The sequence below is a fragment of the Stegostoma tigrinum genome, chromosome 2, assembly GCF_030684315.1.
Source record: "Stegostoma tigrinum isolate sSteTig4 chromosome 2, sSteTig4.hap1, whole genome shotgun sequence".
NCBI classification, from domain to species: Eukaryota; Metazoa; Chordata; class Chondrichthyes; order Orectolobiformes; family Stegostomatidae; genus Stegostoma; species Stegostoma tigrinum.
In genome coordinates this window covers 81,553,313-81,580,738 of record NC_081355.1, presented here as the reverse complement: position 1 = coordinate 81,580,738, position 27,426 = coordinate 81,553,313, and the positions used below count along the sequence as shown (strand labels likewise).

Below are 27,426 nucleotides of genomic sequence, written 5' to 3'. Positions count from 1 at the left end.
GAGGGGGAGAACATAAAACAGATGTTGGCCAAGTCTGCATATTAGGCAGACAAATTGATGACTTAATCATTTACCACAAGGAATGTGCCTGGTTTGAAAGTTAGGATTGTGAAAGAAGACTGGGAGTAAGACTGGAAGGTTCATCTAGCTAAAATAGACGAAGGGTCTAGGCCCGAAACGTCAGCTTTTGTGCTCCTGAGATGCTGCTTGGCCTGCTGTGTTCATCCAGCCTCACATTTTATTATCTTGGAATTCTCCAGCGTCTGCAGTTCCCATTATCTTTGAATCTAATAATGTTTTGTTTTTAATTGTTGATACAATAAAGGTTATTTTAACATGTGAAAACTTGAACACCATTTCAGCTAATAACTGGAAGTTCAAATTTCTCTTCATACTGTCTCCAATATTTGTACAGATCATATACGTAGGGTGCAGTATGAAGTAAAAACATATGCATGCAAATTGTCATTATCTATGAAAGTGTGAAACTAAAAATAACAGTGAAGCATGAAATACAAATGATACATGAACAGCAATTCCCGTTTACATATTATTTAAGAAATGAATAATTTATATTTCTGTAGCAAATTTCACCATGTGTTTTGCAGTCAATTTTGGAATTGAAGGAACTGTCATAATATTGGAAATGAGGAAAAGCAGGTTGGCAAATCAACTCTGATTGGCCAAGGCAAAGCTATGGAAACAACAATTGGGAATTGTAGGCTGCCTAAGCTTGTAAGCAATTTGAAAAAAGGCGAAAGGGCTAAACAGGTTCCTTTTATCTGTAGAGAAGGGGTCCTTGTGGCAAGAGGAAATAAGTGAGTCAGCATTTTGAGCAATAAGGTTTGAATTGCCAGCCAATCATCAGGCTGTTCTCCTGTCGTTTACGTTGTGATCATTTGAAATTGGACATTCTGATGTTTGTCATGACAAATGTAAGAGTAAAACTTTTAGCAGCATTCCTCCCTTTTAATTTTTTTATTAGATAATTTTGGATGTTGCTGCTGCTGCCTTTTGCGACCTTTTTTATCTACTATTCTTACGTTCCTATATACGTTTTAAGACAATTCACAGCTGCCCTTCTGTTCTGATTGTTTTACATTCTATAGCCACACGGAGGCGCTGTAAGACTGTTAATAACTTGCCAATGAAACGCACGGCTTGAGACTGCTGAAATGGTTAATGAACTCTAAAGTGCGAGCAGTCGCCGATGCCGACTGTGACAAATCAGCAAAACGCTAGCTGCTAGGTTGCCTCAACTGGGATTCCTGTATTTCAAGAATGGCCATTTTATGTTAATTGGCACAAATATTAATTCGGTCAGCTTTACAAAGTACAGTGACGTGTGTGTGTAAACTTGTCCTAAAATGTGTTTGTGTGGTGCAGATGATGTCGGACAGGTACATATTTGCCGTCTGTGACTAGAACAGATTGGGACTGGGATGCATTTGGCAGCCTCAGCCTAAAGAGGAGCACAGTTGGACGAAATCACTGAAATAATGCGAAATTCTGGAAGTCACAGGTTCGGGTCACAATTAGCAAGGAGGTGAGCCTGAGCCATGAACGTGTCATGTTTATGAGTGTAAGTGAGCAGCAATACATAGGAAGGTGGACCAAGGAGGCCAATCTGCCCCTCCGGCTTGTCCTTCAGATTACGGAGGTCGATGGGAAACAAGCGAAGATATCTTGAGGCAGGAGTTACATGCAGCAGGAACATAGTCCGTTCAGCAGCTATTGCAGTGTACATAGCCCAGGAACATTGAGACCAGCCACCTATGTGTTGACTAATATGCAATTATATCAATGAAATGATATTGTTTTACTTGTGGCGGGATGAAATTGGATCTAACACGAATTCGGCTACCATGAATAATAGGCACTGCTTCTGCTGGGACGTGGTTTGTAGACGCGAAGGGTAGAAGTTGACGATTCGTGTTATACATGTGATAAAAGTGACGGAATCCTTTTCCCATCACCTTCTCCATTATTACTGATCTCTCGAGGCTCGCAAGGCGCTTCCTGTGATTTGATATGTTTCTCACTCTCTTTCCAAACCTTACTTCGCCAGGAAGCTTCGCGATGGCAGAAAGTGACAGGATTTTTGTTTTCAGAGATCGCCTGGGGAATCGCTTGGTGCCAATATATTTAAACGTATCATTTGAGAAAGAAACGGGTCCCAAACTGCTGTCATATGTATCTTCAGGCATCTCAGAGATAGGCGCCCTGGAATGATTCCAGCCTCGTAACCCCTCAAGCTCCTATCAGAGTAAAAGGACTCATGGGCACTTTCAGGTCTATTTAGCAAATTTGTAGCAGAGTCCGGGTCAACACAGAAACGGGCACAAGATTGTGGCTTTGTGAATCGTTTCCCTGTCCTGCCCCTTACTGTTAGTCCCTATTGTCCCCTGATTCAGCCTCCCTGAAAAAGTCGGAAATATTTCCTGGGTAAATATTCCTCTGACGATTTCTAACTTCCTAAACAGAACTTCAAGTGAACTGCCTGTTTTGTGTCGACTGCTTCCACCAGTTCTTTATAATATTTGCCGGTCTGCTTTGGAAGTTCTCCTCTTGAGGGAGTCGTTTGGCTGCACGGGGATCTAAAGGAAGACGGATCCTGACTGGGAGCCCCCCTCCCCCAGCTCGCTCCCAAATGTACAGGCATATCAGTGAAGGGCTTGTCTTGTGCTTGCGTCATGCCTCTCATTCACAGTATGACCCTCATTTAATGCGAAAGGAATCTGAACAAGGCAACGAATTCAGACCTAACGCTTTCCTGTTTAGTTAACTCAATCAAACCTGCCTCCTTGCTGCTGTTCATGCTTTGAGTTTTGCAACTGTGAACCTTCCCTGCACAGGGACTCTGGCGCTCCCGGGAGTTCCGCTGTGCAATCGGGGCAATCGGAGGTTCCTGGTGCGTGAGCCATAACAAAATTAACCCCTCTCCCTCTATGTGTGTGTGTGTGTGTGTGTGTGTGAGGGCTATGTGTGTGGATAGGTGGAGTGGGGGTGGTGGGGGAAATAGGTGGAATGTGCTGGGGGGTGACACACAATCCCTTAATGATGAGATTCCCGAGCCATGGACCTTGGAAAGGTGTGCAACACAGCGGTTTGCTTGGAAGCTCTCCCTCCGCCTGCACACCGAATGCTCAAAGGCTTAAATGGGAGCGTAATCATGTTTCTTCCTTAAAGGAAACCAGAATAGCTCTCCGCACCTAGTGCTGAGACGGAACAATAAGCAGGTAATACATGCAGCCCAATGTACCGAAAGGGATTGGCTACACCTCCCATCATTACCACAGTTCGAGTGGAGCAGTGAGGTATTATTATCCATCTGACATGACTTCACTAATTATACCTTATTAATAACGATGACATTAATTCAAAGGGAGGTTGATTGTGTAAACAATGTGAGTGGTATTTCAAAGTCAGGACAGTAAAAATAATAAGCAGGCTTAAAATCTGATGTTCGTCTAATGATATCTAAACAAAATAATAATCATAGCGGGAAAAAAATGCAAAATGTATTCACGATAGTTCAAAATAATGTCACGGAGTAGTTCAAATATCTATGTGAAATACATAAACATTGGAACAAAGGCAATGCAGTTTGTAAGGTCTTGATGAGATGAAAATAATCCTGTTCAGTCAGCAGAAATAATAACACTGTGATTAGCAGTAGAAAATATGTCAACATTGCAAAGCAACAGATAAAATCCTACCCAATCGAACAATTACAATCAATAGCTGCAGAATTGGGGAAGGATGGGACCCTTGTTCTTCTATGAATCTCTGCCATTGTTATCACTAACCAGATTGTGACTTTATAAGAAATTAATTCGTGTGCTGGAACCGAATAGATGCTGTGAGCAACACTGTCCAGTGTCGACTCACTTTCTTCAACCAGCCATACTTTACAGGCACCTGCTTCTAGTAGCGATGGTTTATACTGCCTCAGTGAACTGAGGGGTATTGCATACCTCAAGGCAAGCGTTTAGCTCGCTGCCTCACGTTTGAAAAGTAAACAGTAGTTTAAAAGCTCGCCTAATGGAGGGGCATGTAACGTTGTATATCTGCTCTTAGTTTTTCGGTCTCTTACAGCGCCCCCTCTCCCCACACCGCGGGTCGGTCGGGGCTGACCCACCCTGTTTTGGCAAGTGGGGTGCGGGGGCGGGAGGCGCTTAGGGCGAGTGTGGGTTGGGGCTGGGGGAAGATGCTGGGGGCTCTCTCTGAGACTGGGGTGTATAGCTGTGCCTGAGGCCAAAGTATGTGGGTGTCGCCGACCTGGACTGGGGCCTGTGGTTGGGGCGGGGCCTGGGACTAGACCTGGGGCTGGGGTCCGTTGCTGCGACTGGGCCTGAGTTCCTTTACTGGGATGGGGGTCTGTGACCGAGATTGAGGTCTGAGATTGTGATTGGAGCTGGGGGTTTTTGACTGTGACCCGGGCTGGGGTGTGTGCCTGGGGCTGGGGTTTGTGATTGGGGTCTGTAACTGTGAATGGGGTTTGTGACAGGTCTGACTGTGAGTGGGGTCTGTGACTGTGATTAGGGTCTGACTGTGAGTGGGGTCTGTGACTGTGACTGGGGTCTGACTGTGATTGGTGTCTGTGACTGGGATCTGACTGTGAGTGGGGTCTGACTGTGAGTGGGGTCTGTGACTGTGAGTGGGGTCTGTGACTGTGATTAGGGTCTGACTGTGAGTGGGGTCTGACTGTGAGTGGGGTCTGTGACTGTGATTAGGGTCTGACTGTGAGTGGGGTCTGACTGTGAGTGGGGCCTGTGACTGTGAGTGGGGTCTGTGACTGTGAGTGGGGTCTGTGACTGTGATTAGGGTCTGACTGTGAGTGGGGTCTGACTGTGAGTGGGGTCTGTGACTGTGAGTGGGGTCTGTGACTGTGATTAGGGTCTGACTGTGAGTGGGGTCTGACTGTGAGTGGGGTCTGTGACTGTGACTGGGGTCTGACTGTGAGTGGGGTCTGTGACTGTGACTGGGGTCTGACTCTGATTGGTGTCTGAGTGGGGTCTGATTGTGAGTGGGGTCTGTGACTGTGAGTGGGGTCCGTGACTGTGAGTGGGGTCTGTGACTGTGAGTGGGGTCTGTGACTGTGATTAGGGTCTGACTGTGAGTGGGGTCTGATTGTGAGTGGGGTCTGACTGTGAGTGGGGTCCGTGACTGTGAGTGGGGTCTGTGACTGTGACTGGGGTCTGACTCTGATTGGTGTCTGAGTGGGGTCTGATTGTGAGTGGGGTCTGACTGTGAGTGGGGTCTGTGACTGTGATTAGGGTCTGACTGTGAGTGGGGTCTGACTGTGAGTGGGGTCCGTGACTGTGACTGGGTTCTGTGCCTGGGGCTGGCGTCCTTCGCCGTCCCTGGGGCTGGGGTTTGAGATGAAGATAGGGACTGGCTGGTGGTGGTGGTGGTCGGTGTTTGTGTGTGTGTGTGTGTGTGTTGGGGGTTGGGTGGCGGTGGGTGGGTGGGTGCTGCAAGCCTCTGATAGGCAGCCCGCTGCCGATGTCACGGGCGGTGACGTGCTCGAGTGCTGCCAGCCCGGGCTCGATTGGCGTTTGGAACCGAGTTGAGGCGGCGGCAGAGGGACTGATCACCAATGATCAGATTTAATCGTCCCTGAATTGAAACTTGGCAGGCACTGAATTATGAGATTGCTTCACTGTTTTGCTGGATTAATTCGCATTTAATCGTATTTTTTTTAACTGAAGTAACCTTGTTTAGTGGTCATGGGGTCCATAATTTCATTTTTGTTTAGATGTACAGGCTCGTGAAAGATCCCTCTTTGCTCAGGCGAATACAAGGTGGATCTATGCTAAGAAGCAAGCGGAAAGCAGAGGAAGTTTAAAAGGGGAGAATGCAGGCTGTTTATTGGTACGCTGTCCTTCTCCTTCAGAGCAGTCTTTATTTGGTAAGTTTACGGACGCTTTTAAATGCAATATTTAAAGCAAAAAGCTAAAGCGGGCAATGGGCTCTACGCCTATATGAAGGTTTTTATCCGGACCTGGAAGAATCAATCACGGAGTGTTTCTGATAACCTTTCCCTGTATGTGGTTGATTTGAACAGTTTCAAATCCAGTAGTCTTAGTATTTACACTAAATATCCCGATGTATACCAATCGGTGGCGGAATAGGATTGTACATTACGGGAAGCTTGTGAAGTTCTTATTGCAGTACCTAGGCATTACAATAAATGCATTCCAATTTAGCGAATTTTGATTGCAACGTGATAAAGTATGATCTGACTGGAGACTCAGAGAGAATATTGACAGTGCATTAATTGGCAAATGTATAACTGCCAGCAAACCTGAAATAAAGAAACCCCACTCAGAATTACACATGCTGCAGATCGGGGAACAACATGTAGGATCGATAAGCGAAAGTAATTGTTGGTTTCTTCTATGTTAACATTAGTGTGTGTTCTGTCCCTTCAGTTTCACCTCTAAAACACATGATATTTACTTTTGCTCAATACAGTAGGCACCAGGAGATGCCTGACGTCGTCGCAAAAACAATCATGATAGCAACAATACTTTTTGAAAATTTTGTGATGCAAGGTATTTGCGGTTCTTTTAAGGTCATTTACGGTTAAAAATTACCAAACTTGTCTTAACGAAGAATGCCCAAGTCATAGACACATACTAGTAGTCTCTGTGGAGTAGCTTAATATAATGGAGATAAGATAGCCCTGGTTGTAGTTACAACTCAGAGCCGACAGAGAGTGCTGTAGATCACGGAATGTGTTTTTCAAGAACACCCTTAACTGCACAATTTCGTGTGAGCAATGCATCTCTTTTATTACCGGGGACCAAGTGCCTCTGTCAGCACAATGGGTACATACATGTCCTTTATAATTCTTCATCTACCTTAGTCGGCATGTGGTGCTGTGAGATATTGAGGTTGAAATTTGTGTTGATAACTCTGAGTCACTTGTAGTCTCGAGTTATTTTCAGTGCCTCGATAACGATTGTTCAGGTAGGACTGCGGATTAAATTTAACTGAGATGTTCCTTAAATAGTTGAAACGAGTAGAAAAATAAAATAACATGGGAAAAACCACAGGAAAATGACACAATAACCGATATAGAAAAGAGGCGATAAAAACTGATAAAGAGATACAGTGATTAAGGAAAGTGTATTTAATGAAATAAGCAGAAAAGGACCAATGTAAAGCTCAGAAGAAATAACCGAACATTATCTCCGTCGGATACGTATGTTTCACACTGCAGTTGCGCGTCTTATACTTTATTGCTAGATTTAGTTAGCTAAGTTTGATTGATTAGAAAACATTAAAAATAAAGCACTTGATGGTTAACTTGTGGAATGCAGCATGAGGCCTTTTCTTCCTCTTGTTATCAACGGTGAAAAATTAAACATCAAATTTACTAAAGTCACCTACTGCCGTTTAAAACAACTCTTAGGAAAAAAATAAATTCTTTATTGGCAAATAGCTGTGGTTACTTCCTAACACCTTAAATCCCACGCATATGTTGGGGTTGCAGTCCACGCTTCCTTCTATTGCCGCAATGCTTGTTTTGATGTGGTACAATTTTCAGTCACCTGCAGTTATTTCCTCGAAATTATGAATTGGGATCTTCCAATCTACAAGTGATATTGTTTGAATTAACGCCTGGTTACAGATTTCATTTGTTGTAATACTTTCTTGGTGCAAATTTGCTCAAGTAAAAAATTTGTCAGTCTAATTTTTATTGAGTTTACTCCAGTGAAATTAAGTTTCCAATGAATTACAAGCTAAGTACGTGTACAGTATTGTATAGACATGGTAGTTTTAACGTCTAATAAGCTTATATAATGTTGTGAAATACCCCAATAAAGCAATTCAATGTTTAAATGAAGAAAGGGAGTTGGAATATTATAGGTCTCTATTTACTGAACAACAATAGACGAAAATAAATGGCAAATCTTTCAACACATGGATCCCAGAGCCAGTCCATAATTGGCTAATCTTGGATGAATGTTACAAGAGGACAGCAGATACGATAACCTGGTTGTATGCAGTAGATAATGCATTAGAACATGTCTATTGAATAGAGCTGAGCTTATTTTACTCTCCAAGGCAAATTACTGCTGCATTTAGGCACACTGATGTTTATTGAGAAACAGGAGTATCTGAGAAATAATGTTTTATCCTTCAAGTTTTAACTATTGTAAACTTAAAGACGCCACTTGACAATGTCCGCATAATATTCCTGTACTGTGACTGAAGGAGTGTTACCTGTAGATAGAGAATGTAAAGCCAACTTTTCACAGTCCCTTTACCTTTATTGGATTAAAATCTGTACAATGTCAGATTCAGGAGAACAGCAATAGAGAGATATGAATCTATAGCTCGTATCGTGTACTAAGAGAAAACACAATTCTTGACAATAGAAGAAAATGGAAATTGGAGAGCCATTATTCTGAAAAGGACAAGTTGTTTCTTTTTCCAAGAAAGCAGATCTGACCTACGCCAACAATCCCCCTCCCCATCCGCCCCCACTCCAGCTCTTTGGTCTCCGAACTCAACTTCGATCTGCCCTGAATCCCATGACGAGAAATCCGTTTTATAAGCTATTTGCAGGCTTTGAAAAATACAATTCCTGGACCCAAGCCAAACACCGGATAGATCGAAGCCTTTGGGCAAGAGAATGAAATCATGAAACCATGGGCAGCTGTTTTATAAAGAGATGAAGACAATCAGCTGGGAGATGACTCAAACATATGGCATACGCCGAGCTGGCGGAATGGACAGACGCTCAGAGCCATTCCTTCAGAAAGAGTCAAGCTGGGATGCTGGGTGTGCAAAGGATTTCCTTCGCACCGCAAGAGAGGGAAGACATAGCATATATTGATAAAATAATTGAGGGAATGCACAAAAAATAGCAAGCCGTTTCTATCCGAAAGTATTTTTCGGTTTTGTGCAGATCAGGGCAAGGCCTGAGTACCAATAGTTATGCTAAAACGGACAAGTGAAATATTTTTATTTCGTATCATTGCCCACATTTTTCATATATCACGCATGTATTAACGCTGTTGGCTTTGTGTTTGTTGCTGTGAACCCCATTTAAGTACACTAGGGTAAATGCCAAAGCTGCCTTGGCGGATATTTTCCAAATTTTCACTAATTTTGATGGCTTCGTCACCAAGCATTAATATCACATTCCTATAATAAGCATGTATTCGCTTACATTTATGACAAATCACTGAAGCGTTTCCTGACGGGATTATTGTCAAAATACATACACATAACTGCAAACCGCCTTTTCAAAGTGACCAATAGCCATCGTTGAGATTACTTAAGGACGGAGATCGTAGGGTGGGTAAGACGTTTACTTCGATTAATGTCCTTTAGACTTTTATAAACAGTTGCATCGGTAGTCGATTGGATATGTCACTGTTGATTTAGTGAGGTAATTGAATATTTAGAATGAACATAACGTCAATATTATACAATATTATCTTATTAATTCGTATCGTTGAGAGATTCTGAAACTAGCAAGTTTTTCATTACTTGGATATTGAAACCGTTTCCTCCACGGGTACGTATTTTTCGGAAGGTGGAATGGCTTGGTCCATGGCCTTTTCATTTGGTTTTGACAGTGAACCCGGGCTAACAAGCAATTCGTGATCGTTTGACCAGTGGTTGGCGCTGTGCAATGTTTCTCGGGCTCAGGAGCTGCAAAACTATTTGACGGATGAACCAAATCTGAACTTCAACCTTAACTGGAAAAATATCCTAAAGTAGTGTTATTAATAATGGAGAAACCTATATAATATATTGACGACTTTAGTATAAATATATTCGCGGTGTCTTACTCGGACGAGGACTGTACATATGTGGGAGGGAGTATGTGCGCGCATTACTGCTCGTTGTCCTCCAATGTTTACAATCGTATCTGCATTCCTTTCACTGGCTTATTTAATAGGTAGGGGATATTCACACTAACAATAGTGAGGTGTCTTTACTTCTCTTGAAATTCAGGTAGCTTGGTTTGATGATTGATGGCCAATATATAACAAGTTATGGAGTGCCTTCACTCCGACGGATTTCTGCACATTTGTTGTAAGATAGCTGAAATATCGGCTGTAAGTGCGCGTGGCTGCGTTGCAGGAGTTACATATTTGTGGTTGCCTTAGAACAGAAATGGCGTTAACGGAACGACTTAAGTTGCTACAAAAAAAATTGTGTACAACTTTCCTTCTGAAACAGCATCGTTTGGATTTCCGGGGTAGACACCCTTGCTCAAACATAGGGGATTGGTTCACGTGCAACCAAGAAATCCAAACCTCTGGCGTTCATTACAATGTGCTAAACTCGGCATTTTTCTGGGGTTAATTTGCGCGTTTCACAGTTACGGAGACGGTTTCGTTTCTGGTGAACGCGAGCCGGAATATTGGAAGCCATTCTGTTTTACCGAAGTCGCTGTCGAGTCTTTCCAAACAAAATGGTCTTGGCATTCCCAACTCCGGCTGTGGCAGCAATTGGCATGCAGAAAGCAGAGCATTCCAATGTATATTATTAGCTTATTCTGGCCGCTAACACTGAGTCTTGTGTAAGCTAAACTGAAACAGTCTCCAAGGTGTTCTGCGCGCACAGTTGAAGAAATTTTACAAATCGGACACTGTCTTGTCGATGAGTTGGATTTTACCAAAGTGACACTGAAGTGAAGTAAACGCCATGGCTTTCCGTTAGCTGCAAAGTGCTGTGTTGTCAGGGTGTCATTCAATGTAACTTGAAAGTCGAATGCATTACATTTAATGAAAGTGCTCCCAAGATGAATATTATTAGCGATTTCTTCTACTTGCTCTGTCACAAACCACTTCATGGATATCTGATACAATTAGACTGAAGACAGATAAACGGTTTGAAGAAAAAAAATGAAAACCTCTTCGAAGTTAATTAGCAAAAAATAAAGGAGTTGTAGAAAAGAAAACAGAACCAAATAATAAATAGACCACACGAATCCAAATTAATATAATGTTACGGAATGAATATTTTTAAGAGATTTGTCAGGAGTCTTTTGCTGGTAACACAATAAACGCAACATTCAGGGAAAAAAATCGGTTGTTAGTTTGCATTTTAGAATTTAGCTATTTGCTAGGTGCTAGATGACAATGTAGAGCAGTAAAACGGGCTGTGGATAATTCAAGCGTTGATAAGATCTATACTCAATTCCACTTTTGCTTTTTGTTAATTAAAGATTTGCCATCAGACTCTGTTAAAACACATCACTCCATCTGTAGCTTGAAGCAGTGATATTCTGCCCGAGAAACAACGGAGCATGATATTTAGTAGATACCAAATCTAGCACGATTTCCGGTCCATTTTATCATCGCAAGTTGCTATCACACATTCACATATAAACAAAGTGCACCGTGAATTTGAGTTACCATGCAGAAAGACAGCCAGGTGTTCGATAGTTGGAACAAACAAGTTTCAGCCATGTAAAAGCTTCACTTACTTAACGCTGATTTAAATGAAATATTAGATTGGGTCCTCACTGTAGCATTTGTGTTACTTGCTTACTTAATGGATATTAATTACAGCGCCTTTCCAGGAAGAGACAAAATGATAGATGTCGCTTCTGGAATTACGATTGAGGGAAATGGTCGTTTTGTAATTTCTCTGATTTATTACATCTTTCAGAGATGCAGTCGTCTTTACATATAGTGTGACATTTTCCCCTGAGCAGCTGATAGCCCAGGACTAAGGGAGGTTAGTGAGAAAGAGGGACCATTGTGTCAGTAGAGACACAACCTCATGTTACTATCTAGGCCGAAAAATACGCACGAAAAAGGCAGTGATTAAAAAAAACAGAATCGGTCGCCGTCAGTTAAACCACAACATCTTGATTTTTAAAACTGTTGAATTGTGTATAATACAACATCGCATATTCACCCTTTCAGTTTAATCTGGCTACGTCCCTTTGTGTAAACACAAATACGGCAATATAGTGTTTTCCGCGTATTTCACTCTGAGGGGTAAGAAATAATCTGAATTTGAACAGACTTGCTTGAAGTGAGCTGTGTCCGTACATGTTGTTAACGGTGTTCTTTGTGCGTTTTTTTCGCGATCTGCCTATACTTATTTCAGCTGACAATGGTTTTCACTTGTTTCACTGAGAGGTTATATTATACCGGGAAACAAAAGCATAAGCCCAACGTCGTAACAAACAAAACAACTCCGAATTGGCTTTGACATACAGATAAAGTCTTCAAGTATTTTAATTTCGATTATCGGGACTCAGAGGCAGAGGAAGTAATGAGAGTGAGAGATAGGCTCATATCGGGCCCTGCCATCAGGAACATATTTGTAAAGCCCAAGGCAATCCGGCAGAGTACAAAAAGGCAACATGCAGACACACCGATGTAACAAAGCAAACAAATTCCCAGATCAGACATTATTTTTGAACCCATTTCATGGTGGAGCGTCATGTTTTGGAAAGTTGCTGCATGTATAACAATGATAACGCGCATCCCACTTCAGCTCCAGATGGCAGTCTGGACCTGGATGCACCAGAGAAATGGGAATAATGGCACAAACTCGGCCACATGCTTGTTAAAATGAACAGACAAGAATATAAAACATTGCATTTCCCTGTAGAAATACAACAGCCGTGAGAACAGCCTTTCAAGCCGATGGCAATTTGCACTTTGAAATATTTTCGCACATTATAAACGATTTGACCTAATCAATTACCGAAATTGCTTTAGGCAAACATTTCATTTGTTAAGATGTGCACAAGGATTTCTTCCCCACTGTGGATGCTGCTAACACTTCAGTATTGCCAGTACTGTACAATCACTCCGCAGTGGACTGTGATGAGTATTCGAAAGCATTGGATTGTGGAGTCGCTTCGTCCATCTCCATGCTGCAAAACAAAATCAGCGGCTGCGCCTAAACGCCGAAATCAGACCTAACCAGCGTCGGCCGAAGCGAACAAGTTTATAAGTTACACGACACAATGTTCTGTAAGTTGCACGATTCGTTTTAACAAGGAATCAGTTTTCTCTCATCGTGCAATTTTGCTGTTAACATCACACTTGCTGTCTACGTTTCCTCCAGATTTACGAATAGGAGATGGAAATTGCGCTATGGACAGTGACCGTTAGCGGGTTTTCTTGGGAATAGTGGCCTAGTAATTGTAGGGACGGTGGCGGTAAATTATTGGTTCTGAAGATTCAAAGTTAATTTTCCTTTGAGTAAAAAAAGAACATTGATGGGTGAACCGCGTACTGTGTGTTACTGCAACATTTCATAATACTCGACGTCGTTCTAACAAAGTACATTTTCCGATCTGATTCTTTCTGGATATGTTCCATCCCACTATCACTTCTCTGTTGTATCCGCTATCTTACGACGCGAATAGGAAAGACGTTACTTAACACCATTTCAAACTACCTACAACTTTCAAATGACACAATTAAAACTATATAATTCTTACATAAGGATAATTACAAACAAGAACAATTTCTCGTCGAAACTAAGCCGCTGATTGTGGAGCATTTTGAGAAATGCTCAGGTCATGATCGGAAAGCTCTTCCTAAATAAACAAGTTACGGAGATAGTAGCAACTGCTGATGCTGGAGAATCTGATATAACAAGGTGTAGAGCTGGAGGAACACAGCAGGCCAAGCAGCATCAGAGGAGCAGAAAAGCTGACGTCTGGACCCTTCTTCAGAAAAAAAAGCTTTCCTGCTCCTCTGATGCTGCTTGGCCTGCTGTATTCATCCACTTCTATGCCTTGTTATATCCTAAATAAACAATCGTTTTGCTTTAGAATCTGTGGACACGAACTTGATAAATCTGATATCCATATTCTTTTCCATAGCCCACCATTCACAAGCCTTCGCTTGCCCGGGTCTTCATAAATGGAATCCTCTACCGAAAGCTCCTCGCAGCTCTACCTTTCTCTACTCTTTTCAAATTCCCATTCAAAGCAACCTCTTTGGCCAATCCTCCCGAATGTCTCCAGCTATAAATCGGCACCCAGGTTTTGGCGCACCAAAATCCCAATAACGATTTTTGACCTAATTTTAAAAGGATTCTGTTGACCTTTTGAGTTTGTTCCAATGCCCCACCAGGGCCTGTCTAAACCATTATTATTCGGCTACAAGAATAGAAACCGGTCTTCCTCTTGTCTGCTCATAAGATGGGACGGAAATCGTGATGGATTAAGTATCACGTTCCTTCAATGCTCTGCGGGATGTTTACTTGACTCTTAAACAGGAAGTTACTTTTAGATAAGAAGCACGAGCTAGGTTGAAATGACTAACCTAGGAAAGCTGCAATATTAATGAGAGGGCGAAGGCTGACTAGCATTCTAAAACCAGTTGGGTGTTGTAATCTTCTAATATAAAGGTGCATGTGGTCTGCACTCCCTGCTCTCATCGCAATCTTCTTCTGACAAGCTGTTTCACTGCTGTTGCCTGTAACATCAATTAAATTATCATAAAAGGGGTTTTGCCAGAATCAAATACTTGCAAAAAAAACCGATTCAGCCTTCAATTTGTGCTGTTCACCTTTAGTGGCACAATCTTGTTACAATAAATTGTTCCACATTGCGCAGTATAGGACGGTCACACGGTACGGCCTGCAGCTTTCAAATCTTGACAGAATTATTAACCGAATTAATACTAGCTGCAGTATTGTTTTGTTTTGTTTTCTCAGGTGCACGCCTTTAAGAAGTCTCGGGAAATTGTGAGCGTCTGTTTGTAGAATACAAGGGAGATTTGTTCATAAACAGAAATTGCTGGAAAAGGTCAGCAGGTCTGGCAGCATCTGCGGAGAGAAACCGGAGTTAACGTTTCGGTTAGCGTGACCATTCCTCAGACATGATGGTAGCTGGGAAAATGTCAGTTTATATGCAGAAGATAGGGTTAGGGAGGGTGTAAAGAGTCAGCAATAGGTGAGGATAGAGCTCAGTGAGAGACAAGAACAGTTAGATAAAGGAACGGACGACGATCGATGGAGAATATTTCCAGATCTATTAGTGGTTATAAGGGTATTGCCATTATACTATTCTCTTAACCGAGCGAGACAGTTGGTGGCTTAATCTGAGGGTCATCTTGCATATAGTGAGGTATGAGGTGGCAGCTTCGGAAGCTGAGACTTCCATGTAACCTCAGATTGTGCAGGAATTGAAACCATGCTGCTGATATCACTCGACATTGCAAACCAACCAACCAGCCAACTGAGCTGACTGACCCCCAGTGGGTGCAACAGGCTACCAAAATATGACATGTGGGTGTTTTACCATTTTGGGTCACTAATGGCAACTGAAAAGATGAGGAGGAGAAGACTTTTTTTTACGTGTCTTCCCGGATCCTATTTGCTCAGCTGATGGCTGAGCAAGGACTCCTGGCTGTAGTAGGCTTGGAGTGAGGACTCTGCAAAGACCTTGCATAAGTCCTGGAGATGTGTTTGGGACCATGGCCAATGAAAATGAACTCTATTTAATTACTTTCTTTTTATTTTGTACCTCAAACATGGCACTGAATTTTGGCGACAGAACACGTTTTGTGGTGTCTTCCTAGATATATGTGACAGTAAATCATTCATTCATTACAATGCATTTGTGATCCTGGCATCATGTTGACAACAAGGCCCAAGCTGGCTGTTAGCAACATGAAGAAAAGAAAGATTTGAGGCACGGACCCTATGATGACCACACAAAGTTCTGGTTGTCCTGGTATAGGAAGGATATTATTAAATTGGAGAGGGTTTAGAAAAGATTTACCAGGATGTTGCTGGGACTGTAGGGCTTGAGTTATGAGGTTAGGATGGATTGGCTGGTACTTGATTCACTGGAACATATGAAGTTGAGGGGTAACTTAATAAGAAGTTGATAAAATCATGAGGGACATAGATAAAATGAATAGCAAAGGTCTGTTTCCCCAAGAAGGGGGAGGTCAAAACCAGTGGATATGTTTTTATGGTGAGAGAGAAAAAGATTTAAAAGACAGCTGAGGTGGCAACATTTTCACACAGAGATTGGTTTGTACATGCATTGAATTACAAGAGGAAGTGATAGAAGTAGGTGCAGTTACAACATTTAAAAGTGATTTGAATAGGCAGAAAAATAGGAATCTTTTAGAGGGGCATGAACCAAATGCAGGCAAATGGGACTAATTTAATTTGGGAAACTTGGTTGGCATGAATGAGTTGGGCCAAAGGGTCTGTTTTGCTATTGTATAACTCTATCTCCCAGCTCTTAGGAATAAGCCTATAGATTCTGTTGTTTAAATGCAGTGACAGAATTCTGCCTCAATCAGACTTTCCTCACCTGCTTATGAATGAACGAAAAAAAACTCAAATCCCTTTTAGTCTTTTTACAATTTATTTTTAAAAAAGTGTCTCCTGCTGATTTTCTTCTCTGCTAATGGAAATAAATCCTTTCTATTCTGCATTTCTGGGTCTCTCATAATTGTCTCCACACTAATTAAATGGCCATTCATCTTTCTTCATTGCAAAAAAAAAGAATGACTATTATCTGCTGGGCTTTATAATCCAAGCCTCAGTCAATAAAGGCAAATATTCCATAAATATAAAAACAGAAGTTGCTGGAAAAGCTCAGGAGGTCTGGCAGCATCTGAGAAGAAAAAAAAAATCAGAGTTAATGTTTGGGTCCAGTGACCCTTCCTCAGAACAGTTCTGCAGAAGGGTCACCAGACCCGAAACATTAACACTGATTATTTTCTTCATATGCTGCCAGACCTGCTGAGCTTTTTCAGCAACTTGTTTTCTCTTCCTGGTTTACAGCATTAGTAGTTCTTTCAGTTTTTATTCCATTCGATTACTTGATCACATTATTCACCGGCTATCTGCAAGGATCTGTATATGTACTCTGCAAGATCTCAATTCATTTATTTATATGTGTATTCCCTGGACTTATTTGTCTTTCACAAAGCAATTAATTTACACTTCTCCAGACTCAGTTCCATTTGTCACTTTTTACCCAGTTGACCAGACATTTGATATCTTCCTGCAGTCTACAGCATTCCTCTATTAGCCACTTAGCAAACATTTGCATCAGCTCAACATTTAATAATCATGCCCCCTGAAATTTAGCCTAAATCATTGGTATACACCATGAACAGCAATAAATGTCATATTGTGCCCCAAGTCACCATATTGGAAGATATTTCCCAGCCATAAAAATGCTAATCAACCATAATAATTTGCTTACATCACTGAGACAATTTTGTATCCAGCTTCCAATTTTTTTTGGACTCCAAGGGCTTTTGCTTTTCTGGCCACCATGCCATGTGGGATCTTGTTAATAGCCTTGTGAAAATCCATGTGGATATTTTTCAGACATACTCCCCTTACTGATTGAGTTTATTAGCTTCTCAAAGAAAATGCTAGTTTAACATAAACCTCTTGTCACAAATTCATATAAAATGTCATTGATTAATTCACCTATTTGTAAAATATGGTGCCTCACAATATGTTCCAATAATTTGCATGCCTCTAAAGTTAAGCTGATGACTATGTGAAATTAGCAGACCTTCAGTCCTTCAGTACCATGCCTTTAACCAGAGTGGATGGAAAAGAGATAATGAGAACTGCAGATGCTGGAGAATCCAAGATAACAAAGTGTGGAGCTGGATGTACACAGCAGGCCATGCAGCATCTCAGGAGCACAAAAGCTGATGTTTCAGGCCTAGCGCTACATCAGAAAAGGGGGATGGGGAGAGTGTTCTGAAATAAATAGGGAGAGAGGGGAGGCAGGTCAAAGATGGACAGAGGAGAAAATAGGTGGAGAGGACAGAAAATATGGTCAGATCCTTCGTTCAGCAACCTGGAAAATATTTAATCTGAGCCTGGCAATTTTTCCACCATCACAAATGCCAGTCACTTTACTAAATCATCTCACATTACATTTATTTCATTCAATATTAGCATTTGCTATAGAATTCCACCCCTCTGCCACCCCACCCCATTTCACTCAAATGTGCTTTTAAGCTAATTGGAGGAGTTTGTTAACATTTGTGAGTTTAACTTGCACTCGCGGAATTATATTGAAGTTTTCTCACACTTTGGCTACACATACATTTCACTGAACACAAGTCTTTTTACTGTCAAAGAGGAATATTGGCTGGATAGAAAATCAAGGCATGGTATTGATGTTAAGGTCATAAAAAGTCACATTTGTGCATTTTCCTGTCATTTAATGTCAGAAGTCTCAGCATATTCTAATAACTATGTGCTAATAACTATTGTTATAACAGACCAGCTGATGACAATGCAGCTTAGTACAAATCATTAAATTTCAGACCCAGAGCAGATCCTGATGTTTTGGAGACAGTAAGGACTGTAGGTGTTGGAAGCCAGAGTCAATAAATGTGGAGCTGGAAAAGTAGAGCAGGTTGGACAGCATCCGAGGAGCAGATATGCAAAAGTGGGAGATGTTTGGAAATTGACTACTGTTTAAAAGCAACTTGTATTTATATGAAACCTTCCGTGCAGCCAACTCTTCAAGATGCTTTGTAGGAGCTTGGTCAAATTAAAATTGATACTTAGCCAGAAAAAAATGTTGAGGTGAGATGACCAAATGTTTGGTTGAAGAAGTAAGTTTCGACGACCATCTTAAAAGGGAGAAGGAAAAGCAGAGGTTTAAGGATGGAACTGTACAGTTGAAGGCTAATGCAGCTAAAATGTCTGCCACCAAGGGAGGCAAAATGAAACCAGAGGATGCACACAAGGCAGTGATTGGAGGGGCATAGAGATCTCAAAAATTAAGAGTGGGAAACATGATGTAGATGGGGGTGTGAGCCATGAAGGAATTTGATAATTAAAACAACAAATGATGGAGGTGACAGTAGATCAGACAGCATCCATGGAGACAGAACATGGAGCAAATTACAGCAGATGCTGGAATCTGCTTTGAAATTTATTAACTTTAGGATTAATGCTTAAATGAATAATCTTGAATTTTTGCTTAGAATATCAAAGAAGGGTTCTTATAATTGATGCCATCCATTCCACCATGTTTAGTGTGACAAAAGTGTAACTCCTATTATTCTGAACAAGCTGGCTCGTGCAATCTATTTTATACGTGTGAATACATGTGTCATTATTAAAATACACTGAAGAAGATTTTACAACTATGAAGGAAAGTCAAGTTAGGGTATTAACGTTGTTTGCTATTTCCATGCTAATTGTCTTCAGTCGTTTGTGATATGTGGATTATTTGAAGTATCCTATAACTGGTGAAACCATTTCGATGTAATTTCGACTATAAAGAATATTGAGCCCACAGAAGCGCAGTATAGGTCACGTGGGAGGATTTTTACGCAATATCTTCCGAACTTGGCATTTCTGAAGTCACGCATTAATAGGCTTGCACCAGGCTGCGATGACCCATTCCAATAAAAAAGGGATGACATTACATGATAATAATGTTAAAAGAATCACTCGGTCCTAGAATTGAGGCGACCAGCACCTTGACTTAGTGATTAATACGAGGCGGAGGTAAGACTGAGTTGCAGTTGGAGTTTTTAGTTTTTGTGTGAGTTTCCTATTTCCATCACTTTATTGTTCTGAGAATATTTTGCGGAGTCACCCATACAATCTGAAAAGACATAATTGCAACAAAGAGTGTTGCGTTTATTCGAACATTAGCTGTCTAGTCGATTTCTCCAATTATGCAGTCTTCACTGTTAAATTAAGCTGGTCTGGAGTCATTCTGTATTTGAGGCTACTTTGCAAGTCCCGCCATCTTGCAAAAGGCCTGGCTCCAGGAGAGCGGATACCTGTGTTATCAGTACTCACCTCGTGAGAGATGAACCCGCGCAGAAGTCAGAAACTTGTCTATCGTTTCAGGCCGGAGTAAACTAACTAAACTACTAGGTATCATTAAGGTGTGGGAATGGATTTAGGAGGTAGGAATAATTCCGAAACGTTAATATATCCCCAGTCCTGCATGGTTCTGGCCATTAATAGTGAACATAAAGTAAATGCAGTCAGGAGAAACAAAGAATGACAATTTTAGACTGCAAAAATAAGAGGGTTTTATATCATTTTAAAATACTCTTTCCGCGAGACAGCATCGTAAAGCTGCACTCTAAAGCAAAATACTGATTATGTACAGGTTCGAGATTGATCGGGCCATCTAACATTGATCCACTTATCCAGCTTCTGTCGATGTTCATATTGCCTTTGCAAACCATTATGAGCATATTTCTGAAAATGAGCAAAAGCCAAAGTAATGCCGCCAATGAAAAATCTGTAAGTCAACTGATTTTCAATAACTGTTGGAGACAATTAAACGTCTTGTGATAGCGGCGGGAGACGTTTAAACCTGTCCAAGAAGCTCGAGCAAGGAGGCTGTACACTTATTGTATCAGTTTTATTTAGATCATCTCCACGTATAACGTCTAAGATCACACAAGTCATTTCTTCAACTCCTTCAAGACAGTGAGCATATTAACTCGAAATTTATTCCTATCCTGCCTATTCACGGAAAGTTAAAGGATTGCCAATTTGTATGAGAAACTTCGGACCTTACTCTTCAGAGTTGAGGCGTCAGAGTCTACCACTAACATCAGAATCATTTGCCTGGCTTATGAAATACGCTAAATGGGTAGTGCATGGATTGTGCGATAGAAAGAAGACGCTTCTTAGGTTATAAGGAGCAATACATTCATTTCTTTTGTATTTGAACTGTTAGGGAGCTTTGTCGTATGAACTATCGCAAATTGGTGCATCCGAGAATATTATCATTACCATATAAATATTTGAACAATTTTTGCATCGACGGTTGCACAATATATTTTCATAATTGCACTCTTGTTCGCCATTTTGTTATCTACACGACACAAAGGGTAATTGGAAGTAAACCATTTAGAGGCTGTTTCTAATTGGTATCAGTAGGCAAATTTGCTCTTTGGCGTGTTTTTTCCAGGTACGCAGTAATGTAACTGCTTATCCCAGAACAGTTGGCTAACGACTGCTACTTTGCTATAATGAGGTTTTTAACTGAAACATTAACAATTTACCCCCATGATTTCACAATAAGTTTCACCACATTTGCAGGGTTTGGGCTTCTACGGCACTAATGTGTCGGACCTACATGGATTCGTAAACGCCGCATCTATCTCTTTCCTACGAGCTGTTAATTAGCTCTTGCGATTTATAGTTCCATAAATCTACAATGCAATAATTAAGTCTATGCAGTGGATAATAAAATGTCTGAGTATTTAATTTACAAGAACAGAAATAGGGACAGAGCAGGAACAGGCCAGATGATGTTTGAAATCCACAATCTGCACAAAAACACATTTTATTGTGAACATACCAAAGGCGATACCGTTTCTTCGTGCGTTCTTTATTCTTCTGACAGGACCATAAAATTGGCTTGTCTCAGTCTAATCTAGGAATAACATCCCCCCATAGAAAGGCTCCCTGAGAAGCCTCTTAGTCAATTCCAAAGAGCGGGTCAGTGGCAAACTGACGGATAGATAACCTTCCAAATGCAATACTTTCAAAAGGATCAGCACTCAAGCGAAGTGATCATACACACTGCTAGACTCCATGCTACTCTTGTGGTCTTCTCTATTTGAAAATAAGAGGCGATCCAAGGTAATTTACTACAATCCTATGAACACTAGTCTTCTATTGACATACCGCACCTCCAGGGAGCTCGCAGTTGACGCGTACCTGTCATTGAATGCGTGGTTATTGACAGACAAGGCTGTGATTCATGGCGCTTCCCATCAATGAACCGTTATTATCATTGAGTTGATTGTGAAATTAATATAGAGGCTTCTCTTGCAATATGTTGTTATTAAGCTACATTCAACATCACACAGCGAAATAGATGCTAGTCCACACAAATAAACTCCCTCCCCTGGTTATACAGTTTTTGCTGTTTGATTTTATACGATGAAACCTTTGAGTCATACATGTCGAGAGCTATACGCTTTATTGCCATCAGTATTCGGATTAATATTTTTATATGAGATTGTATAGAAGAGAAACGATTGTTACTCAGAGATAATCTTGTTCAGATCGGTAACGTGCAACATTTATGAACAGATCATTTAAACATGTTGAATTCATAACTCTTCTACCCCGCTCAAGCCAACGACAGATCACGAAGATTCCTGGGATTTCAATGGCTTGCCCACTCGCATGCTGTGTGTGGGATCGCATTTGCAACGCAAAGTGACGGTTTTTTGCTGCCTAGTTAGGACGCTGCTCTCTTCTGTGTGCTCAGATCCAACTTTGGTCACACTCATTCCTTCATCCTATCCCAGCTCAACGAAGAGGTGGGTGAGTGGGGGACTTATTTGAATAGTGGGGGTGAGGCGGGGCTTTTATGCAATTTATGTTAAAATGGTTTGCAGTGTAAATGCTTTCAAGCATGCACATAAAGGAATGCCTCAAATTAATTGGACTGTCAAATAGCTCGCACCGTTGTCACTATGAACTTCTGCAATTCGCTGTCAAAAGGCCAAATAGTCTATTTGAGGAGGTGGCACCTAATTACAGACCCGTTTGTTGCTCGATCAATGGTATCTTTATGCCACCTAATGCATTTCGGTTGTTTCTTTCGCTATCTCTGAGCATTCCAAACACTTCACAGCCAATTAATTACTTTTGAAACGAAGTCACTGCTGTCGGAGAGAACAGAAACGCCTCACATTCACCTCAGTGTTGCTCAGCCGGAAGTTGCATCTGAATGCCCGCTGAGAAATCTGAAGCAAACTGAAATCTTATTTTTAACGCAGAGCCATTAATGGGGAGTTCCCACTACCTGATATAAAACAGAACGTCCTGGAGAAACTCGGCAGGCCTGGCAGAGTAATGGAGCCAACACTTCGGATCCACAATGGAACTCAAAATGTTAACTCTGTATTCCTCCCTACCTAAGCTGTCAGATCTGCTGCGTTTCTTCAGCATTTTTCAGTTTTCCAGCATTCCCAATATTTCAGTTTTATTCATGACATGTTAAATGCCTGGGGATAATTCAGCTGTACGTGGCTGTAGCGCACTTTTAGGGGTAGATTTATCTGCCTCTGCTGTTGCATAATGCCCATTTCTCTTGGCATGAAAATCAAGAAAGAAACTGAAATCATTTTGTATTTGTGCGCCATCCAAACAACCTCATCAGGACCATACACACGAGGCTGCTAATATGGAATTTCTTGTTTCTTGTCTCAACCTCAGTGACTGTCCTTTGGCATCAAGACAGGCAAAGCAGAGGCAGTTGGGGGAGTCCAGAGCAAAAAGGTTTACATTTTTTGAGTACTTTTAAGTTCCCTTTAATATTCCCAGGACATTAATGTGGTAGAATTCTATGAGTGCTACTAAGCCAGAACTTTCAGTTGATGGCTGAAAGGGTGATAGGATAGGATTTTAATGTTTGAGGTGTTTACTGTAATGAAAGATTTAAACCAGTACTGACTAAACACTAGTAGAAAATCAGAATACTGCAGGTATTGCAAATATGTGACAGAGATAGAAAAAGTTGAGAAAAGACTCAGCAGTTTGGGCAGCAACTGTGTAGAAAAAGACACAAATAACATTTTTGACTTGTAACACATCAGCAGAGCTTGAGGTGTGTGGAATAAGGACAAAGGAAAGCCTTGTGTTAAAGTGGAAGACAGAAAAAAAAACTGTATGACAGGAAAGCAAGACCTCTAGGGCCAAGTAGAATGGAGAAGCAGCAAGAAAATAATCAATGAATCAAAAGATGTCTTTGGAGCAAGGGTACTGCTGGCTGAAAGAATAAAAAGAAACATTAAATGAGCAAAGAAAATGAAACAACATTTTGATGGAGTTTATTGGCTGAAAATGGTTCAGTTCAATGTTGAATCTTGATGGCTGTCAAGTATCCAATTGCAAGTTGAGGTCTGTTCTTGAAGCTTACGTTGAGCCTCACTGGGATTGCAGAGGAGGTCAGGGGCAGATGTAAGTTGGACAGCAAGATGGAGAATAAAATGACATTCTTTACAGCCCAGAAGGTAATGCACATGGTTTGCAGAGATAAATTACATTCCTCTTTAAGTTGACAAACAATTCTCCCAAATCAGCCTCAAAAAATTATTTTTGCTGGTGAAGTTTCTTTTCCTTTCTTAGCTTGAAAACTTATTATTCAACAATCCTTTCACTGTGCAGTGTGGAGAAGGATTGTGGTGATTAGTAGAATACATATATTCCATGGAAGTTAGTTTGGAAACTTCCACTGGAGATCTGCCCTCTTGTGCAAACTTCATTGTAACTGCTTGCAATATTGGTCTTCCCATCAAAGCATGAACTTCCATCCACATGCTAGCACAGTGAATCACAAGAGATGTTCAATGTCTGGTTACTTTCTCTTTCCTAGGCCCAAGTAGACCAAATTTTACATGACATTCAGTGATATTTTAGCAAAGAAAGCCCCCTGATATGCCCTGGTATGCCCTTTCTATCTTGAAACCCATGCTCATAGCAACACAAATCATTTGAGCCATGTATCCAGGTAAAAATGCTCATTAAATAACTCTGAGGTTACAACCTTCCTTTGTCTTGGAAGTAAATAGATGGTTTTAAGTGTGGCTGTTTACAACCCAACATTCCAAACTTTTTTTGTGCCTTTGGAAATTGTTCATCAGTTGTTAGCATACAGGCTGCTGCCATTATCTCCAAGAGCAAGCATCTTCCTCTCAGTTAAACTACATGGAGCCCTTTAATCTATAACAATCAAACCATATAGATCCCTGAAAGTTGCCACCCAGGTTGATAGAGTTGTCAGGAAGGTGCATGGTGTGTTAGGTTTTATTGGTAGAGGGATTGAGTTTCGGAGCCATGAGGTCATGTTACAGCTGTACAAAACTCTGTTGTGGCCACACTTGGAGTACTGTGTACAGTTCTGGTCGCTGCGTGATAGGAAGGGTGTGGAAGCATTGGAAAGGGTGCTGAGGAGAATTACCAGGATGTTGCCTGGTATGGAGGGAAGGTTTTATGAAGAAAGGCTGAGGGACTTGAGGCTGTTTTCGTTAGAGAGAAGAAGGTTAAGAGGTGACTTAATACAAAACGTACAAGATGATCAGAGGATTAGATAGGGTGGACAGTGAGAACCTTTTTCTTCGGATGGTGATGGCTATCACGAGGGGACATAGTTTTAAACTGAGGGGTGATAGATATAGGACAGAAGTCAGAGGTAGGTTCTTTACTCAGAGAGTAGTAAGGGCATGGAATGCCCTGCCTGCAACAGTAGTAGACTCGTCAACTTTAAGGGCATTTAAATGGTCATGGGATAAACATATGGATGATAATGGAATAGTGTAGGTTAGGTGGGCTTCAGATTGGTTTAGGCAATAGACAATAGGTGCAGGAGTAGGCCATTCGGCCCTTCGAGCCAGCACCACCAATTATTATGATCACGGCTGATCATCCACAATCAGTATCCTGTTCCTGTCTTATCCCCAAAACCCTTGATTCTACTATCTTTGAGAGCTCTATCTATCTCTTTCTTGAAACTATCCAGAGACTTGGCCTCCACTGCCTTCTGGGGCAGAACATTCCATATATCCACCACTCACTGGGTGAAGAAGTTTCTCCTCAACTCTGTTCTAAATGGCCTACCCCTTATTTTTAAATAAGACTCGGTGTTTCACAGGTCAGCGCAACATCGAGGGCCAAAGGGCCTGTGCTGCGCAGTAATATTCTATGTTCTATGTACTGTCAAGTAGGTTTCAGAACAGATTACATGACCCAGACCTCATCATTTTACCTTAATGTAATGACACAGTTAGAAAAAATAACCTTATAGACCTCATAATTATGATAAACGTCAATTCAGGATCTTTTGGCTGTTAATTGCCATGATTGACTCGGACATTCCAATTGCATTTATTCAACAGCAGTTTCAGACATCAAGGTTTGCTGCTCGGCTTCATTTTCCTGTAAATCATGCAGCGTAGAAGGCCTGTCATTCTTGCCCTGGAACAAAAGATGAAGCAGGGTACCCTACGTCTAACTCCTTAGAGTAGCAGTAAAAGTTACAGACAATGCAAAGTTTTATACTTTTTGTGAACTTTTAAAACTTTGTATTGACTGTAACTTTGTTTCCCAGTTCTATACTATGATCCATATGTTCTACACCAGGGAGCAAGTCTATAAAAAGAGAAAAAACAAACAAGAGTCGGACTTGTACAGTTAAAAGTAGGGCCCTGGGTAATGTTATAGAACAGAGAGACCTAGGGGTTCAGGTACATAATTCTTTTAAGTTTGCAGTCCATGTTGATAGGGTGGCTAAGCATTTGATTTGCTTGCCTTCATGACTCAGACTTTTGAGTATAAGAGTTGGGATGTTATGTTGAGGTTGTACAGGATGTTGGGAAGGCCTTTTCTGGAATACTGTGTCCAGTTCTTGTCACCCTTTTAAAGGAAGAATATTATTAAGTAGAGAGGGTTCAGAAGAGATTTACCATGATGTTGCTAGGAAAGGAGGGTTTGAGCTATAGTGAGAGGTTTGATAGGCTGGGACATTTTTCATCGCAGCATAGGAGGTTGAAATGTAATCTTATGGAGATTTATAAAATCATGAGGGGTATAGATGAGGTGATTGTCATGAGTCTTTTCCCCAGAGAGGGGGATTTCAAGACTAGTGGGCATATTTTAAAACTGAGAGGAGAAAGATTTAAAAAAAGACATCAGGGGGTTTTTTTACACAAAGAGTGATTCATAAATGGAATGAACTTCCAGAGGATATGTTGGATGCAGGTATGGCTACAATATTTAAAAGGAATTTAGATAAGTACATGAATAAGAAATGTTTGGAGGCATATGGTTCAAGCACAGGCAGGTAGGGCTAGCGTAATTTGGGATTATGGTTGGCATAGACTGGATGGATCAAAGGGTCTGTTTCCATGCTGTATGACTCGGTGTCTCTTTGAGAGCACATGCCTGGGCTTTTGTAGATTTGCATAGCGATTACCATGTACACCTGGTTTGTACCGGAATTGGTGCAAATATGATAGTATGTCTACAACTTAGCTATGTTTATAAAAAGAAAACCTGTAATTCAAGAAACATTTAGTTATACATGGTATTTGGTGACGACATGTTTTAAATGAAGTAGTGATGGAGAGAAGAAGGAAGTATTGCAGAAGTGAGCTGTTACTTTGACAATCTTACAATCTACATTTTCATCACTGGCTATCTGGTTTATATACATCACTTGAGTCTCAAACGGTAAACAAACATTTTCTCCTTGTTATCCATGATTTTTTAAATGATACATGCTATGATTACAATAAAATTAAAGTGTGTGATAAAATCTAAAAGTAATTAGAATTACATTAATGTATGACTGCAAGGCTTTTGCGAAATAGTCATAGGTCAATATTGTTGATTCTCAGAATATGATAAATTATTATTTGTATAGCTACAAAGCAAAATTAAAACTTATGAAGTAGAAAGTAACAGTTA

General features: G+C 41.0%; 1 protein-coding gene across 7 annotated transcripts in view; it reads left to right on the top strand.

Moving 5' to 3' along the window:
• The first annotated feature begins 803 nt into the window (after nucleotides 1-803).
• LOC125466294 (neurexophilin-1) overlaps nucleotides 804-27,426 on the top strand; it is a 135,034-nt gene continuing 108,411 nt past the window's right edge. Inside the window, exons 1-2 of one of the 7 annotated variants that reach the window (XM_048560653.2) lie at nucleotides 804-818; nucleotides 5,762-5,914. In XM_048560653.2, the coding sequence (XP_048416610.1) occupies nucleotides 5,861-5,914 (54 nt within the window). In that variant the 5' untranslated portion in view covers nucleotides 804-818; nucleotides 5,762-5,860. Of the gene's footprint in view, nucleotides 819-1,444; nucleotides 1,547-2,719; nucleotides 2,912-3,224; nucleotides 3,240-4,002; nucleotides 4,018-5,405; nucleotides 5,421-5,544; nucleotides 5,915-27,426 lie in introns of those variants that run through there. The other 6 variants (XM_048560626.1, XM_048560616.2, XM_048560662.1 and 3 more) reach the window with 6 other exon arrangements.